General features: G+C 39.5%; 1 protein-coding gene across 3 annotated transcripts; it reads right to left on the bottom strand.

Annotated features, from left to right (window-relative positions):
• Positions 1–2,046: 2,046 nt before the first annotated feature.
• Positions 2,047–9,382, bottom strand: LOC147613562 (phosphatidylinositol 4-phosphate 5-kinase 9-like). 3 transcript variants are annotated; one of them, XM_086781555.1, is made up of 9 exons: positions 8,298–9,382; positions 6,049–7,555; positions 5,790–5,957; positions 5,261–5,426; positions 5,030–5,140; positions 4,733–4,920; positions 4,444–4,619; positions 3,684–3,837; positions 2,047–3,591 (listed from the first exon to the last, which is right to left on the bottom strand). In XM_086781555.1, the coding sequence occupies exons 2-9, from the start codon at positions 7,389–7,391 to the stop codon at positions 3,321–3,323; spliced, it is 2,577 nt and encodes an 858-aa protein (XP_086637681.1). In that variant the 5' UTR covers positions 7,392–7,555; positions 8,298–9,382; the 3' UTR covers positions 2,047–3,320. The 3 variants fall into 3 exon arrangements, with proteins under 3 accessions (XP_086637681.1, XP_086637682.1, XP_086637684.1); XM_086781556.1 differs by having other exon boundaries at positions 8,643–9,363; XM_086781558.1 differs by having other exon boundaries at positions 8,302–9,348.
• Positions 9,383–17,197: the final 7,815 nt, after the last annotated feature.

Genomic DNA, 17,197 nt, shown 5'->3' with positions numbered 1-17,197 from the left:
CTCTTGGTGGTGAGCTCTTACTATGTAAGGTGTGTAGTAGGAGGACTCACCACCAATACCTATCAATGAGGTTGCAAACCTAAGGACAACACAAATTGTCCCTCCCCTTCATTCCATTTTTGATCAGGTGAAACCCTTGATGGACCCAAGAGCTAGGTAGCCATTGGCATTGGTCTCTCCAACCCTACTTGCGTCATTTGCACCATGCACATGACTATCCCCTTGACATCATCTACAGAACATGACCGAGAGGGACAAACTCTTCACACGGTCCCTCAACAAGTGGTTTGCCATCTTACTCATTCCGTAAAAGTCTCATACACCCACACTAGCACCTAATCCCCAAATTGTTAGCCTAAACCTGTTTTGCAAATCTACTACACTCCCCCTAAATGGATAGCCATGCCAAGGATGGTGTAACCTCTAGGGAAGGGGATTGTCTAATGGATCACACGAAACTACATCAATCCATGTATAAGTTCTTGTGGATAAGCATATTGCTAATACCGATTTGAGGACAATTAGGACGAGGAAATTATAATGCTTTATACTTATTTAGCAATAAATCCCTAACGATATACAATGTATTATGAGATTAAGCATTGTATAAGAAATAGGCCACTTCTCCATCTCTTACTCTTCAGCATCTCTCTACTCCAGTCCAACAGATGACATCAAAAAGCTATGTTTACTATAAGAAACACATGTACAAGTTCTGCAATGAGTTATAAATAAAGGCATTAAACACTAAACATAAAGGAGTCCCACTCCAAAGAAACTATGCGCTGGAAAAGAAAATGGCATTTAAAAAAATACACTTCGTTAATTAGTCATAGCATTAAAAGATTATTATTTTTTGACTTGGGCATTTCTATTGATATAGCCTCTTTTTTTTGGGTGTGCATATTCACCCTTTTTTAGTGTACATATTCACCCTTTTTTTTTGGTGTGCATATTCACCCTTTTTTAGTGTACATATAAATTAATGCCACTCACCTGGCATTAATCAACATAACCTTAGAGTACAGAATGGAAAGGCATAATTGAATCCTTTAATTTTGTCAAAAGGGACAGAAAAGAGACGACCGAACATTCTGTTGTCTTATCGTTTAGTAGGTGACATTTTTCAATGCCATCACATGCTTGAATCTACAGTACTTAATCAAAATCAACTATAATTTAGGTTGGTTTGATTTGTCATACACCCATCTTACCATGATTTGATCATGAAGTCATGCTTTTGTGGCCATGTTCAAACATCTCCAAGTCTATTTTCTTTTTACCCAACTAATTTAGTTTAATGATTACTTAGACTATGCTTCATTGGCTTGTGCTACTCACCTTTTGTTTGTTGTTATGTTTCCCTTTTTTGGGGTGATTAACCATTACTCTTACCTCTTCAATTTTTGTGGAGAGTGGGGAGGTTAGGGGACCTTGCAACTCATCGAAAAACGTCTCCGAGGACCACCTTGGCAAGGGTAGTACAACAATCTCTACCACCCCAATCATCTATTTGTTTTTACTTGGTAAAATACTTATGAGTTCACTTGTGAACATTAAGCCATAAAAAGGGCTCTAGCTAGAAAGAAGGCTCAAGCCCAATTTCCAAAGTTTGGACACAAGTCTTTAAGAGTTTCAAGACAAATGTATAGGAGAATTGACAGGGAACTCATGTACCTCACAATAGGAAGAGAGATGTCCTTATGGTAAGAAATTGAGGACGTATCATTTTATCTACTCTCCCTCTTCTAGCCATGCTCCCACATTGATGATGTGTGCTTTATGACATGCTGCCCTAGATCTTTGTGAAGTGGCCTATACTCCATGCAGATTAACAGAATTCTACATATATCAGCTAGGGTCTATACCAAAAAACAAAGAATTTTCAGCTTGTGTAAACTAATACCAGTTACGACTATACGTACACCTCAGCCACATTGCATATAGCAAAGCATTCATGGCAATTAGAGAAAACAAATAAAACTTCAGAGTACTTTACTACAAAAGATAGATTTGAGCTTTGCATAGAATTTGCATCAGAATAAAAACTCACAAAAATAACCTTGCTTTCATATTTAGTGTACAAAAGATGGCTTTTCTTTCCAACATGGTGTAAAGTCAAATAAATCATATGTATCTGGTTAGTGGCTCTGCTTCCTCCTAAGGGCCAGCTTAGTAACCCTGGATGCAGATAGAATTTACATCTGTAAATAAAAAAACTCCTGGTGCTAATCTTTCTTTGATGTCTCATCTCTGAACCCCTCATTCAGAGTAATTAAGTTTGTGCTTTTGAAGATGGCATGTTATGTGATCCTTCCAAGGACATTACTCTATAAATTTCTTTCTGAGATTTCTGCTGAAGTTTCCTTTCACCAAGAAGCTTCAGTGGCAGCAAGTACTCACACTATCATGGGCATTCAAAGCTCAGCATATTGCCTGAGCTGCAATCAAAACCTCACCAAATTTACTTTACATTATACCCCTGAACCTTCTTCACAAGGGAAGCAGCTGAAGCATGTCCGATGCATGTGATCTTCATGCCACCCTTTGTTGTGGGAGGTGCAAACAGAACACACCCAGAACGGTACCACAGATCTGGCATCTGCTTCAACCCGCACACTCCCATCACAGTTGATTTAATATGGTGCACCTGAGATGAATATGCCCAAAAGGCATGGCTCGTCTAATCCTCACATCTGAGCCACAATACTGAGGAAAGCCGTTGTAGTTGAGACAGTACAATGGGCAGTGGTGATACAGTGGAGAACCTTTGTTGTGGCCAGAATAAAATGGGCAAGCCCACCTCTTACATGATAAGAGGGCTGAAATTTTGACTCTTGATTTATCCTCTGCATGTTTCAAATCCTAGCCCCACGTGTTTAATCATAACCCTTCCTTCTGCAGGTATAGGAACCCACGTTCTCATCAATGGAGGCAATTCACTGTAGATGGTACATGCTCAAAAGCCCTCGGTCTAGATGCAGTGGAATGGGCATGCCATGCATTCCTTCTGACTTGAATGGGCATATGCCAAATCGGTCAGAAGCCTGCCATTCTTGCCAACAGAGGTACCCCATCACTTGTAATACTTACTCACTAGCCTTTTGTTGCAGATGCAGTAGCATGAACGTGCCTGCAAGGCCAAGGTATGGCCTTTACTTACTGAGACAGCTCAGAGATCTGGCCATCACGATGCACTCCAGATCCTTTGCACTTGAGAGTTCCATGATTGAAAGGCACCAAAAGCCCCGCATTCATGGATGTTAACAAAATCAACAGCCCACTTGATTAAAAAACCCTTCACATGTTCCAACAAATACTCATGTGTTGGCAGGAAATATTTCGTGCATGAAATGTTGAAACCTCTTGGAGTACAGTGCCGGGTCCACTGCTGATATGGAGAGAGAATCGAACTGAAAAGATTTGTAGGCATGCTCTAATCTCTTAACGATATCATACTCTTGCAGAATATCAATAACTCCAAAATACAGAATAACATCATAGACCTCATTGCAATCAGAATCATCCTTGCCATCAGGAAGTCTACGGCAAGCCCTAGCAGGCATGTTGGAACCTATTTGTATGTTGTACCTGCATATCATGGGAAACACAACACTGTCAGATGGGTGGACAATCAGGTTTAACTTAGACTCAACAAAAACATATGATCTTACATAGTGTACCTTTCTTTTTTAGGAAAAATCAGGTCAACTTCTACATCCTCTTCTGTAGAGGACTTCAAAGAGGCCTGCCTTCCCAGAGTGCCATTGTCTTGCTGGAGTCCTGGATCTCTTGAAGCCGGACATTTCGAGCCTACTTCTACTTCCACAAAACCAGCTGCTTACCAAAACAAGCCAAATTAGCCAACTTGAGTAAAAGAGAAGACAGCTGCATTAACTTTGGTAGATCACAACAATCCATGGTGCAACATTGTTAGCATTCACATGACAAAGAGAGTGTTGCATGATAAGATGTACATACCAAGGTGCATACTGGTTCACTTTAGAATGTGAGAACAAGTGCCAATGTGTGCATGTGCATACACATACAAATATAGGTGCATTTGTCGTGACGGTAGATACGTGTGCATGCGCATACACAAGTTGGCACACAAGAATGTATGCACACGCATACCACATGTGTACGCCTGAGTTCTAGGGTATTAGAGATCTAACATTTGTATTAGCATCAATGTATGTGCATGCATATGCAAGCATAATTAATACATAAAAAGACCTACAGGCACAGAAATGAGTATCTAATGCATGCAGAGCAGAGTTCACAATGGCCTTGTAGTTGCACGGGTAAGTACATGTGTGAGTTATCATATGCTTATGTATGTCTAAATGCAAGTAAGAAGACGCATAAATCAAGGTATGCAGCTACTTGTACATGCATATACAAGCATGTGTATTTAGACTACGGTTTAGAATAGAGGCATACCACTGCTTGCCACAAATCTTGATATCACAACGTCATGCAATGGCAAGTCAAACATGGAGCCATGGCTTTGAGAAAAAGCTTTGGAAGAGGGTGGATCTTTAAAATGAAGCCCCAACAATAAGCTATAATCCATGATACGTTCAGACTCTAAAAACTTGCAATCTCTAGAGATTTGTCTGCAAGCCAAAAAAAACCAGAGGGTCAACCAATGGACTAGCTTGTATTGGAAAGACTTCATAAGTTCTATTCACTAGCAACACTTGCATTATCCTTTCAAGTGTGAACTTACTCCAAGACTGCATCTCTCCAAGAAGGGTCAAGTTGGAATACAAAGTCTAAATCTAAATCCTTCAATGTCGTGTTCTCATCAGTCTCATCTTTCTCTGTGGATCGACCCTGAGAGGATCCTTTCAGGTCAAATCTTCTGTGAATCCATGAGTCAGTGGAAACCACATTGGCCATTACAATAAACCGAACCTGCCCAACACAAACAGTAAGCCCTTCTCCCATTCCATGAGCATGAAGAAATAACACCTCAGCATGGAGAAATGACACCTCAGCATGGTAACACATTAGAAATCCATACCTTCTGACCACCTGCAGGTTTGATCCTGTGGAGCCCAAAAAACCTCGTAAGAAGGGTATTTTCATACATTCGCACATGATTGTAGTACCTCGGAAGCATTTTTAAAAGCACCTGCGTGCGTATCCGTCAAAATTTAGTTAAAAAAGAATGAATCGCTCAACCAGGGAAAGCAAATCAGATCAATTTTACATATACATAGCTGATACACGAAATTGAAGTACAATTATTTACCTTGGTTTCAGCTTTTCGAAGTGTTTTTATCATAAACCGCTCGTCTTGGGAAAGGTAGAAAATGCTCCCACTCTTTCCAGGTGAAGAAAGCTCTCTCAATCCATCATTTCCACAAATGGATAACATGTAGTCGGCCGCATCAATCTTAAAGGTCTCCCTCAAGTGCCTAGAAAGGTAGACAATGTGGCTTACGTAGCTAAAAGCCAAAAGATACAGTTACACAACATAGATGTTGTGAGAACTTAGCATGCCTACACATAGACATAGGCACAATAACAGACACATCTTCATGATAGCCTGTAGGTATCCTTTCACATGCATGCATGTATGTTTTATTGTATGTAAGTATATTATTGAGCTCATGTTGCTAATGCATGTATTGTAAGTTTTACCGTATGCAGGGTTCCATGCAAAATTGAGAACATACATATGATTGATAATGGGGAGCTGCCTGCCCATGCAGATACCCTCCACGTGATCCGAGTATATAGAAGTGTGTCTGTTTCAAACTTGACATCCTTCAACTAACCTGAAAACCATAGGACAGTAATCCTTCCATTTGAAGTCCGCTGATTGGTGAGGAGGGGTGAGCTGAGATCCCTCTGTTGGGAAGTTCACCCTTATCCTAGCTTTTGGGCCAAAGTCAGCCGCAAGGAGGCTCCTCTTCTGCTCTGGTGTTACTTTCCCAACCGAGTACCTACATAAAGAGTCAGAAGAAATTTGAGCCCTAATCTGCTAAGGAAAGCCTACATCCAATGAAAATTTTTTGGGGGGGTTTAGAATCAAACCTGATCCCTAGCTGCAAATTCAGCATCAAATCATAGCTTTGATGACCTTCATAGATGGTCTGCCCAGGTCTTTTCCTCTCTCTCATAAGCCACCTATGTTGGCTGTTATCAGCCTCTGAAAGAGGTAAATCTTGTCCTTGTGAGAGATTTTCTTCACTGGCTTCCAACACACATCTGCTAGGATAAGCTGCATCATGCAACCTTGGAAGACACCCTGCTGAGCCCTCAAGTCTCCACAGCCTCTCTAAAAAGAGGTTGCTCTCTTCATCAACCTCCAAGGAGGAGGCAAGCATATCAAGCGTTAACTTATCAAGTGGCGATACTTGACCTAACCTCCTAAGCTCTCGTGGCAAATGAGAGGGAGAGCATACTTTCTGTCTACAAGAATTTTGGATAGTGTCCATCTCATCCCCAAAAGCATCATCTTCTCCAAACGCCAAGAAAGCGTAGTGCAGACGTTCGCTCTCCACATATTTGTTTCCAGGAGGATAAAACCTTCCCTCACCATGTTTTAAACCATTTCTCCAAGTGCCGAAATACGTGCTGCCATCTGCCCAAGTGTAAACACCATGCCCATCTGCTAACCCATTAAGCCACCGACCATCATACTTATCACCACTTGCCCATGATAAAACACCTCTTCCTGACATCATTCCACCTTTCCATCCTCCATAATATTCACTTCCATTGCTCCAAAAGTATCGCCCTTGCCCCTCTGGCACATCCCACTTCCATGATCCTTCATATACATCCCCATTGGCATACCTTTTCCGACCAAAACCATGCTTCTTATTCAAAATCCAGTTCCCCTTGTAAACCGTCCCATCTGCACCTTTGTACATACCTACACCATGCAGGCTACCGCCCATGATTTCACCCTCATAAAAAGACCCAGATGGCCAGCAAATTTTACCCCTTCCACTATGTTGGTCAAGACCCCATTCACCTTCATACAAACAACCATCTGCCCAATTGCACTTAACTATGAGACCTGACTCCAAAGATCCTGCACCATTGCCAATACCTGCTAGCGGTTTCTCACAGCAAATAGCATTCGATTCTTTCCTTGTTTCCAAACACAGCTTGTCATCAAGAAGAGGGTGGCTATGTGATGCTTCTTTCTGCATGTGTACATTGCTAATGGCATCATCGTCGGCATCATCTGCATGGGCCACAGGCCCAGACATGCAGAACAGGCCAGTCGGTGCCGTCTTTCGATGTGACAAAGGTCCCTTCCTCGTCTGGGTCTGAAGATCATTCAAGAAATTCCACATGATTTCTACATACTGGAATACAGAAAGGCCCTTTTGAGCCTCCAGGACTTCCTTTAAGGTTCCCACCATGAATAATAACCTCAAGGAAGTGGATCAAAATGCCAATAGACTTTTCAAGAGAGGCGAAATGAAATCATCAAGATTACAGCTGATCATGGCAATTTTTTGGTTATCCTTAAACTAAACCCACGTTTTAGTAAGTGTCAACCAATCTCCCGAGGTTTCTCACTTCCCTGCATAAAAATGTAAAGAGAAAAGTCAGAGAGAGGACATCTCTCTCTCTCTCTCTCTCTCTCTCTCTCTCTCTCTCTCTCTCTCTCTGTGTGTGTGTGTGTGTGTGAATCAGAATACATGCACATACTGATTTTTTTGTATCACTCCACACACATACATATACAACAGAGAGACATTAAACTATCGCTTGTAACTGATGTTTTTCATTCCAGATTGAAGGTTTCAAGATCAAAATCCTGCCTGGGAAGTTAATTAACCCTTACTGTCTCAAATTAGTTTTGGCATTCTTTCCAGCAAGATTTTTTTCCAAGGATCACTCTGGAATAATAACCTTTTGGAAAACTTGCAAAGAGAGCAAATTAGAGAGCACAAGTATGGTCACATTTGCTCTGACACATGCATAGATCAGATCTTATTAAAGAGGAGCAACAAGGCTATGAACATAGCAGGATGAAGGGTTTACATGACCTAAAAATCCAGGATATTGATTAGCCACATAAATGGGACAGTGGGCTTCTGGGCACGGTGATTGATGCCCAAATAGACATGAGTACTCAATAATCCATATCAGAGAAACCAGGGACATTTCTATGAATGAATGTACTTGCACCCCACCATTTGAACCAGAAATTGCATGGTGTGAAGAGGAATAATAGTAGAGAGAAACAATGCAAGTCTCACCCAAACTATACAGTTAGTGAAGATGACAAAGGTCGTTTGCACAAAGAGAAAAGAAAGTACCTACAAGCACACAGCTCCCAAGCCTTAAGATATTGCAGCCTAGATCTGCTTTCTGCTTACTGTCTGATTGGAAAAGAGAAGTGTGGAGGAGCCTGTAACATGAGCTATGAAACTGAGGAAAGTTTTCCTTGCAATGTGGGATATTGGTGGATAATTATATTGGGCAGGAGAGAGAGAGGAGGGGTGTTAGGCAAAGGGAGCCTTTCCAGCATACAGACAGTACAAGAGGAAGGGCATGAATAGAAGGCCGTGCAGAGAGGGGTGGAGAGTTAGAGCTGGAGGTTTGATGTATATGTCATCAACACGGAAGGAATTAAAAGAGGGAAAAGAGGAGGAATTGCTCACAGATTGGAGAAGAACCGAAAACACCGGGGGTTGTGGGCGCTTGTAACCGATGGTGGAGCAGGCTGAGAGAGCCTAAAGCAAGCATGTAACTGATTGAAGGGACACAGAGGGAAGGCGGCTTGGAAGGAAGAGAACCCAAAACGAGGAGATGGGCGTTTATAAGAGAGAAAGAGAGAGAGAGGGACTAATAATAAGAAAATCCAACAGGAGCAATTGGTTGATTGTAACTGTAGAGAGAGAAAGAGAGAGAACCCAAATTGAGCATATGAGAACCCAAAAATGGGGGACAAGGGAGTTGCTGTAGCCTGTAACTGATGTTTAAGAGAGAGACACAGGAGAGAGAGAGAAAGGGGTCACATTTTCAAAGGTCCCAAGTCACCCAACACATGAATATGTGGAGAGAGAAGCTTGGCGGAATAAAGAAATGCCAAAACTGGAAGATTTGGACGTTTACTTGCAGAGATTGATGGATAGAGTCTCCACCCAGTCCGAGGCAGAAAAACACTGTGCACAAGAGATACACTGAAGATACACAGTGGTAGTAGAGATGGAGTGAAGAAGGCAAAAGGGGGGCTCTGAGAAGATGATGGGTTCTCGAGGAGGGGGGGAACAAAAACAAAGAGATATGGGGAGGATTGGGTTTCTGTTGATTGATAGATAATGATAAAATTATGATGATAACCAGAAGACTTGCAGAGTGAGAGAGAGAGGTGTGGATCGGCTTGTCCCCCTCCTGTTTTGTTTCTGCGCTTGATGAGAGGCTGAGAATCAAAGCTCCAAAAAGGGCCAATTGCCTCTATCTCTGCAGGCACTTTCTAGATTTATTTTGGGAGAATTTTTCGCCAGTTTTCTTTTTAACCACCAAAAAAAAAACTATATTTTAAAATTTACCAAATTAGATTAGTGGTTCTTAATTATTTTAGAATGTAGCCAAAAATTAGGTGGATTTTTTCCTTGAATGCATTGCAAGAAAAAAATAAAATAATTCTTAGAATTTAGGAGAGGGCATTGCAGCCAACAATAAGTTTTTTAAAGAGGAAAAATAAAAGGAGAAAATAAAAAAGAGCCCCCCCCCACCCCCAAAAAACAAAACCAAAATACAAAAAATCTAAGTAGAAATTACAAAGAAAATAGAGGGTGGATGCAATGTAGTTAAGTAGCAAAATAGTTGTCATCTAAGAAAAAACAGTGCTTGGTCCGGAATGAATCCAAGAAAAAAAAAACAATAAATTTCAAAATTATAGAAAATTAGGGTTATTTTGCAGAACACGAAAAGGGTCATTTTAGCCAATAGATTGTCTTCATCAAATGAAGAGAGCTCTCAGCTCAGGCTACAGAACTCCATAGCTACAGGCTAGCAAAAGCAGGTATTATCATATGTTGGTGCTGTAGAGATAGATCTATCTGTCTGTCATAGCCAGAAGCTTGTACAACAAGAAGTTAGACTCAACTCGTTTTAGCAGAAAACAGAGAGAAGGGATTTTTCCACCAAAAATATTTAATTTTTTGCATTAAAAATTTGGAGGAGAATAAAAAGGGGAGGTATCAAATTAATTAAAAAATTTCTAAGAAATATATTTGGGAGGAATCAAATTGTAGGGAAGAAGCTTGGAACTCAAGTTTTAAGGGAAAATGCATAGAAAAATGGGGAGATGTTTCGACGGTACTGCAGCTTTTTTTTGCTTTTTTCCCCCCCTCCCCCCCCCCCCCCCCCCCCTTTTGCCAGTGTGTGAATGTGGCGTTGGTCTGCAATGGGGGCAGAATAGCCCATGTTGGAGGAATAAATGAAGCCCTCTTCTCTGCCCCTCTTGTACCTCCCCTTCTCCTGCCACCCCCCCTAGCGCTAGGCAAACATCACATCATCAAAACCCAAAAAAAAAAAATCAACAAAACATTTGCAATCTATAAATGTTAATTCATCCCATCCAATTGTAAAATCATTTCTCTTTTTACATAAATTCAATCAATTTCTTTTGTGCAATGTGTTGCTGTGTAATTTCATACACAAAAATCAACTGAAAATAATGTGAATTCTCTGCAATTCCATTTATTAAATCAAAATTTAAAATTTAAAAAAAAACCTGTAACATGGATTTTTTTTTAATTTGGTAATTACCAAATTTTGTAAATTTCCACCTAGCAATTTGGATTTTTTACATTGAATTTCTTTTGCAGTGTGGGCTCTTTTAATTATTTCAACTAACAGAATTTTGTTGTGAACTGTGTGGGTCATCAATTTAGCGAGGTGGGTTCCTTCATACTTTGATGTAAGGAATTGTTTATGCATTTGAATCATTCATGCCGGCAATCCTCTTCATTTTCATTATCAAGAGCCAGCAATCGTTTTAAAAAAAAACTCCCTTTTTTGACAGAGTAAGATAAACAAAAAATTGCAGTCGCCCATAAGCAGAAAATGTTCTTTTTTTTTAATGATCGCTTAATTATTGATTACTAAATACGCTACTTGATCACCTAAATTCTATCTACTGCATAACTTAATCAGCTGAAAGTACTGCGTTTGACCAACTCCAAGGACTATTTTGATTACTCAAATTAATCAGTTAAAATAACCCAAATAGTATAATATAATCTTTTTTTTAATTCTTTGATTATCTTATACTGGGCTTATTACTGAATTAAAATAATTACTTAATGATCATGAAAAGCAGTGCTGGGTAAAACACCCAATTAGCTCTGTGTTAAGATAGGATAAATTACACTCTTGCTATCGCCCAAGATCAGAACTGCTGTGATCACGAGGTGGGGGATTAAGAAAGATTTTTGGGAGCTAATTTAAAAATGAAGATTTGGCAGCTTTTTGTTTTTTCTTTTTAAACACTTTAGGAGAGGGAGAAAAAGCACCCTGCGCGTGTGTGTGTATGTAAAAAAGCATACACAAGACAAGCTAATAGACAAGAGGGGACCTCATGCCCCCTCTTTTGCTTGACAAGAAGCTCCGCTTGGCAGGTTTTTGCCGCTTCCCACAATTTTACGGCAAAGCTGGTCATGAGTGCCTCAATCATCAGCAAATCTTCTAAGCCCTTCTTAATAATAGATTAATCATAAACCAGACCTTACTCCTTACAAGTACTCTCTCTTTTTTGTGCCCTGCCCTGGCTGCCTGTGTCAGATACTCTCTCTCTCTCTCTCTCTCTCTCACACACACACACAGAGAAGAGGACAATCTCCATACATTAAATCATTAAGCAATCAATCACGACTTAGTGTCAGATGATCCAGAGAGAGATTAGCAGAAGAGAAAGATAGATTCAACTGTGCATTGTGATTTGGAGTGGAGAATTATGCATTAATTAGAGAGAGAGAGAGGGGGGGGGGGCTTATTAAACAGAGCTTTAAAATCGAAACTCACATGTCCAGCCTGCATGGGAGTGCATAGTAAATTCCGTTCTTCAATGGAAGCATAACGTACATAGGGGGGAGGGCAAAGATATTAATGGGAATGGGTATTTCTTCAATTTATTATCTGCTACATTGTGTCTGTGTGCCACTGTGGGGGGGTGTGTGTTGGGGACTGGGTCAAAGGGTATTTAGTATTTACTTTTATTTACCCATGCAGATTTAATATATGAGAGTATTCACTGGTTGCATGTAGGACATGCAGTTATGTGTGTGTGTGTGTGTTTTTGTGTGTGTGTGTGAGAGAGAGAGAGAGAGAGAGAGAGAGAGAGAGAAAAGGAGCACAGTGGCCAGGTCGTGCAGCAGCATGGGATGGACGGAATTTGCAGAGAGAGAGAGAGAGAGAGAGAGAGAGACATATTATCTTCCAAATTTTTCTTTCCCCATAACAATAAAAGCATCATCATCATCCTTCCCAAAAACTCACCCCAGTACATAGTATTGCTTAATTCTAATGCAGATTTTGTCCACTTCAATTTAACTCATCAAATATACCTTGCTCCGTGGCTTTTCTCTCTCATGTTTTAGGACTTGAACCCTTCAATTTATCATCGGGTGGTAGCTAAGCCTCGTCGTTGAGGTGTGTTGTAAAAAGGCATTCCGGGCCCTAAGCGGAGTCCTCTCATCGACTAGGAATTAGTTGCGTAATTTTTTTTAAATAAAAAGAACAAAGAGATTGATTTAGCTTACCCACACAACTAGTAAGACCAGCCCACCACTAGATCAATCATCAAATGTGTTTATCCTCTCTGCAATGATCCAAAACACCTAGCAAGACTATCTCTTTATTTACAGGGCTTCTTTCCACGCCACCCCAGGGATTTTAAATGCAAGATGACATAGCTCTCGGAGATCTTTTGTGAAGTGAACACACAGGATTTTGAACTGTTGAGCTCACCACTACTGGTTGCTTTTTGAACTATTGAGCTCACTACTACTGGTTGCTTTTTGACAGGTGTCATGCCTATTTTGGATATTCTGGTTATTAAATACAACCAGTGGTTGTTGTTTTAAAGAGTGGACCAGCCTAAAAATCATCCTTGGCCTGCACCACACCATATGCACTTACCCAAACATCATCCTTGGCCTGCACCACACCATATGCACTTACTCAAAAAACCTTAACTTGAAAAGCAACCTAATGTTAAAATACTAATGCTGTTGCAATGTTAATGCCTATGCTATTTAAACTATGCAGCATTATCTGTTAATACCAGAACTCCACTTTTCCCAAAAAGAGTAGGCTCTAGAGTACAGACTCTACATCGTACAACTCTAAATAAATGAATTTTGTTGAACAAAAGTAATGTGTAGTATTAAGGGAGGTTGCTGACTTTGATGTGGGAGAGGGACACGGGTTGAAAAAAAAAGAGGAAATTTATGACTCTTTATTAATTGAAAGCTCCCCTAGCTATACATATATATATTATATACAGTCTATGATGAAACTTAAGAAGCAAGTTATTGAAAGTAAAAATGTCTATGCATATAAAGTAGAACTTGACAAGAAAATTAGTACAACCTATCACTGTTTTATAAAGCTTAAGCCTCTATGGTCAAACTTTTTTTGAAAAAAGGATTTGGTACTCAACTTAAGCCTTTATGGCAAACACATTGCGGGTGTAGTGCAGCAGGGTTCAACGAGCTCGCACCCCTGGGCAGTGATCCAACCCATTTTGTCACTGCACTACACGCCCGCAAGTTATGGTAAAACGTAAGAAGCAAGTTTACTTATTAAAAGTCAAAATGTCAATGCAAATGAAGACAAGAAAATTAAAAAATTATCCCCCTCCACGTATTGAAATATTAATGTATTGAAAATTATTAGTGTTGGAGGAAGCTGGAACAATAGATTCTAATCATTCATGGTTTATATAGGCTAGGGGGTTTCATTTCCACTTCAGTTTTCAACTGATGAGCCATAGCTCATAAATTAAAGTCTAAGCAGTTGTTCCCACATGATAGAAGAATTCCACCCACTGGTGAAGTTTGGTGGGAGGCTGGTGGTATTGTGATCGGGTGCTTCCCACTTCGATCACAATTCCCACCATATTAAATTTTTTAAAATTTGCAACATTATGGAGCCTACCTAGCTTTTTCACTTTTTGTTTTTTTCTCGCGAATTTCAACTCTCTAAAAGTGGACAACTGAGGAAGATCGTGGAAACAGCCTCTAAACTTAGTCCCCCTTTTTTTCGATGGTTTTAAATTTCTAGCCAACCCCTTTTACCTTTAGGCCTTCAATCTCCCCAAAAAAAAAAACCAACACACCACCCCCCCCCCCCAAAAAATAAAAATTAAAAAAAAGGATTTTAAAGTTTATTTGGATTAAGTAAAGTTTATTTAGAACAAAATTTGATTAAATAAAACCTTATTTTTAAATAGCTTTAATCAAATTCCCATGCAACGAGTGGGCCAGCAGATAGCCAGCTAAGCTGCAAGATGGGACAAGCCACCCTTCAATCATGGGCATTTAAAATATATACACAATTTACACACACAAAACTCATCAGATTGAAGAGGCAGTGGGACAAGGCCTGTGCAAGAATCAGCTTTTTGAACCTTAGTTCATCAGCCCCACCCCACCCCATTACTAAAGTCTGAAATTATTGAATAAAAGGATAAATTCTCTCAAAACAAACATTCTTAATTTCCAATCTATTTAAAAAAACAATCTTAATTTTTTGAGACCCACATTATTCTGTCCTTTTTCTTCAACAAATTCTGTCCTTTTTATCATTGCGATTAGGTTTAATTAATTTGATTGCTCTCTTTTTGAAATTTTGTGAAGATCCAACGAGATCGAATTTTTGGGAAAATTTAGAAAAAGGGTGTTAATATTTCTCAAATTCTAATTTTCCCCAATTTAGAAAGCCTGTCATGGGGGAGAAATTTTGGAGAGAATCTTCGGAATTTAATTTTGTGAAGATTCAACGACAGAATTTAGATTAGAGCGTTATCATAAATTTTTCCCCTTTTTTCTTTTTTTGGGAGAAATATATTAAAACGAAGGGAACCCGCCTCCAATTATATTTTTCCATTTGAGAAATACTAGAAAAAAAAAGGCATTGACCTCGCATTTTTCTTTTTGGGAAATTCGGTCTCTAATTTATGTAATGGTGATGATAGCTATTAAATATTTGTTTTTATATGGGAAATGTGGCTCTGCCAATTTGAAAGACTAGGGAAGGGATCGACGAATGGGATGCGGACAGCTCAGCACAGGGTGGGTGTGGGGGCCCACACAGCAAAGACTGCAGTGTGCAGGCGCCCCCCACGGCCAAGACAAGAAACATACTGAGTTGGACTTTTGGGGGGGGGGGGGGGGGGGGGGTATTTTATTAAATAGTTATAAACACCCCTTTTTCTCCCCTCATTAAAGAAATCCACAATAATATAATAAACAAAACTACCATAATTTTTATAGCCAAGTGTCTCAAATCTACACACACTAGCTATCATTCAGCCCCTATCCTTATATATGTGAAATGATATCATCATTGATCTTGAAAGCTCTCATCTCATCTCATCATCCATCAAGAATCAAGATGGATCCTCTCTCTCTCTCTCTCTTTGTTTCTGTGTGTGTGTGGGCATGATGAATCCTCTCTCTCTCTCTCTCTCTCTCTCTCTCTCTCTCTCTCTCTCTCTCATCTATGTGTGTGTGTGTAGGCCATGATGAATCCTTTCTCTCTCTCTCTAATCTGTGTGTGTGTAGGCCATGATGAAACCTCTCTCTCTCTCATCTATGTGTGTGTGTGTGTGTGTGTGTGTAGGCCACGATGAATCCTTTCTCTCTCTCTCTCTCTAATCTGTGTGTGTGTGTAGGCCATGATGAAACCTCTCTCTCTCTCTCTCTCTCTCTCTCTCTCTATATATATATATATATATATATATATATATATATATATATATATATATATATATATCCACAAAATCATTCTCTAGTCATCTTTCTATGGCTGGAGAGAATTTTGCCCAATGTTCACTCCACGTTCCTTGTCTCTAAAATAGAAACATCTTACGTTGTGCAACAATGTAATACCCATGGAGTATGTACTATTTTCACTATAAATTTAAAAAATGTATATGCTTTCATGAATCATCGTATTGTATGCATTTTTGTGTACTTTACCTACATGAATATATATATATATATATATATATATATATATATATATATATATATATATATATATATATATATATATATGGAGTTTTTCTCTTGATTGTCGGTGTAGGCCATCCATGAATGTATATATATGCATGCACCTTATAGAGTACATGCTCTGTCTAGTTGCATGTTGTGAAGTCAAGTAATGTGTATGTTTTTCTCTTTCTAGCAGTTACAACGCTTCAAATACCTTAACTCCCTTCACCTCCCTACATTCATTGTGTAACCATGAATCTTTACTCCACTTGGCATTCATTGATCTCTCTCTCTCTCTCTCTCTCTCTCTCTCTCTCTCTCTCTCTCTCTCTCTCTCTCTCTCTCTCTCTCTCTCTCAAAATTATCATGGGCCCCATCTTGGAGAACACCATTAATATTTTATAAATCGCCTTTTGACTAACTTTGCATTACCTTTTTCTTAAGTAAATAAATTTCCACCTTTCATCGTCCTTTCCCTTGATTAAGTGTTAAAGCACTTGTAGCTTTGCATTACCTTTGACCTAAGTAAATGTAAAAGCTTTGTGGCCTCCCACCCCACAAAGAGTAGACCACGGACCACATCATCCTTATCCCAATTAAGCATCAAACAATTATTTACCTACGAATCTTCCCATAAATAACCCTAACATTATGGGAAATATTCTCTCACAAGGTCCACCTCACCCCAAACCCTATAATTTAATGCATTAGTATGCTCACCCCTCCTCAAATAACTCAAGAACATTCTCTAGATGTGGACTCCTCCTTATAAGAAAACGAGAACCTTGTCATATTCTTTAATACCTAGACTATACACACATGTGGTTGTTTTTATTTCCCAATATGTGATAATGTGATGCATAAAAGTATGACACTTTTCGTATTCCCAACCATGCAACCACACATAATGTGATATGTGAGATGCAAATATGGTGGCCCTTTTCGTATTCGTTAGTATGTAGCCACATAGAAACAAGCCTCTCTATTCC

The sequence above is a fragment of the Cibotium barometz genome, chromosome 43 (assembly GCF_041138505.1).
Source record: "Cibotium barometz isolate CiBa-2024 chromosome 43, ASM4113850v1, whole genome shotgun sequence".
Classification (NCBI taxonomy): Eukaryota; Viridiplantae; Streptophyta; class Polypodiopsida; order Cyatheales; family Cibotiaceae; genus Cibotium; species Cibotium barometz.
Note: the sequence above shows the minus strand (reverse complement) of the source record. Positions and strands in the feature narration are given on the sequence as shown.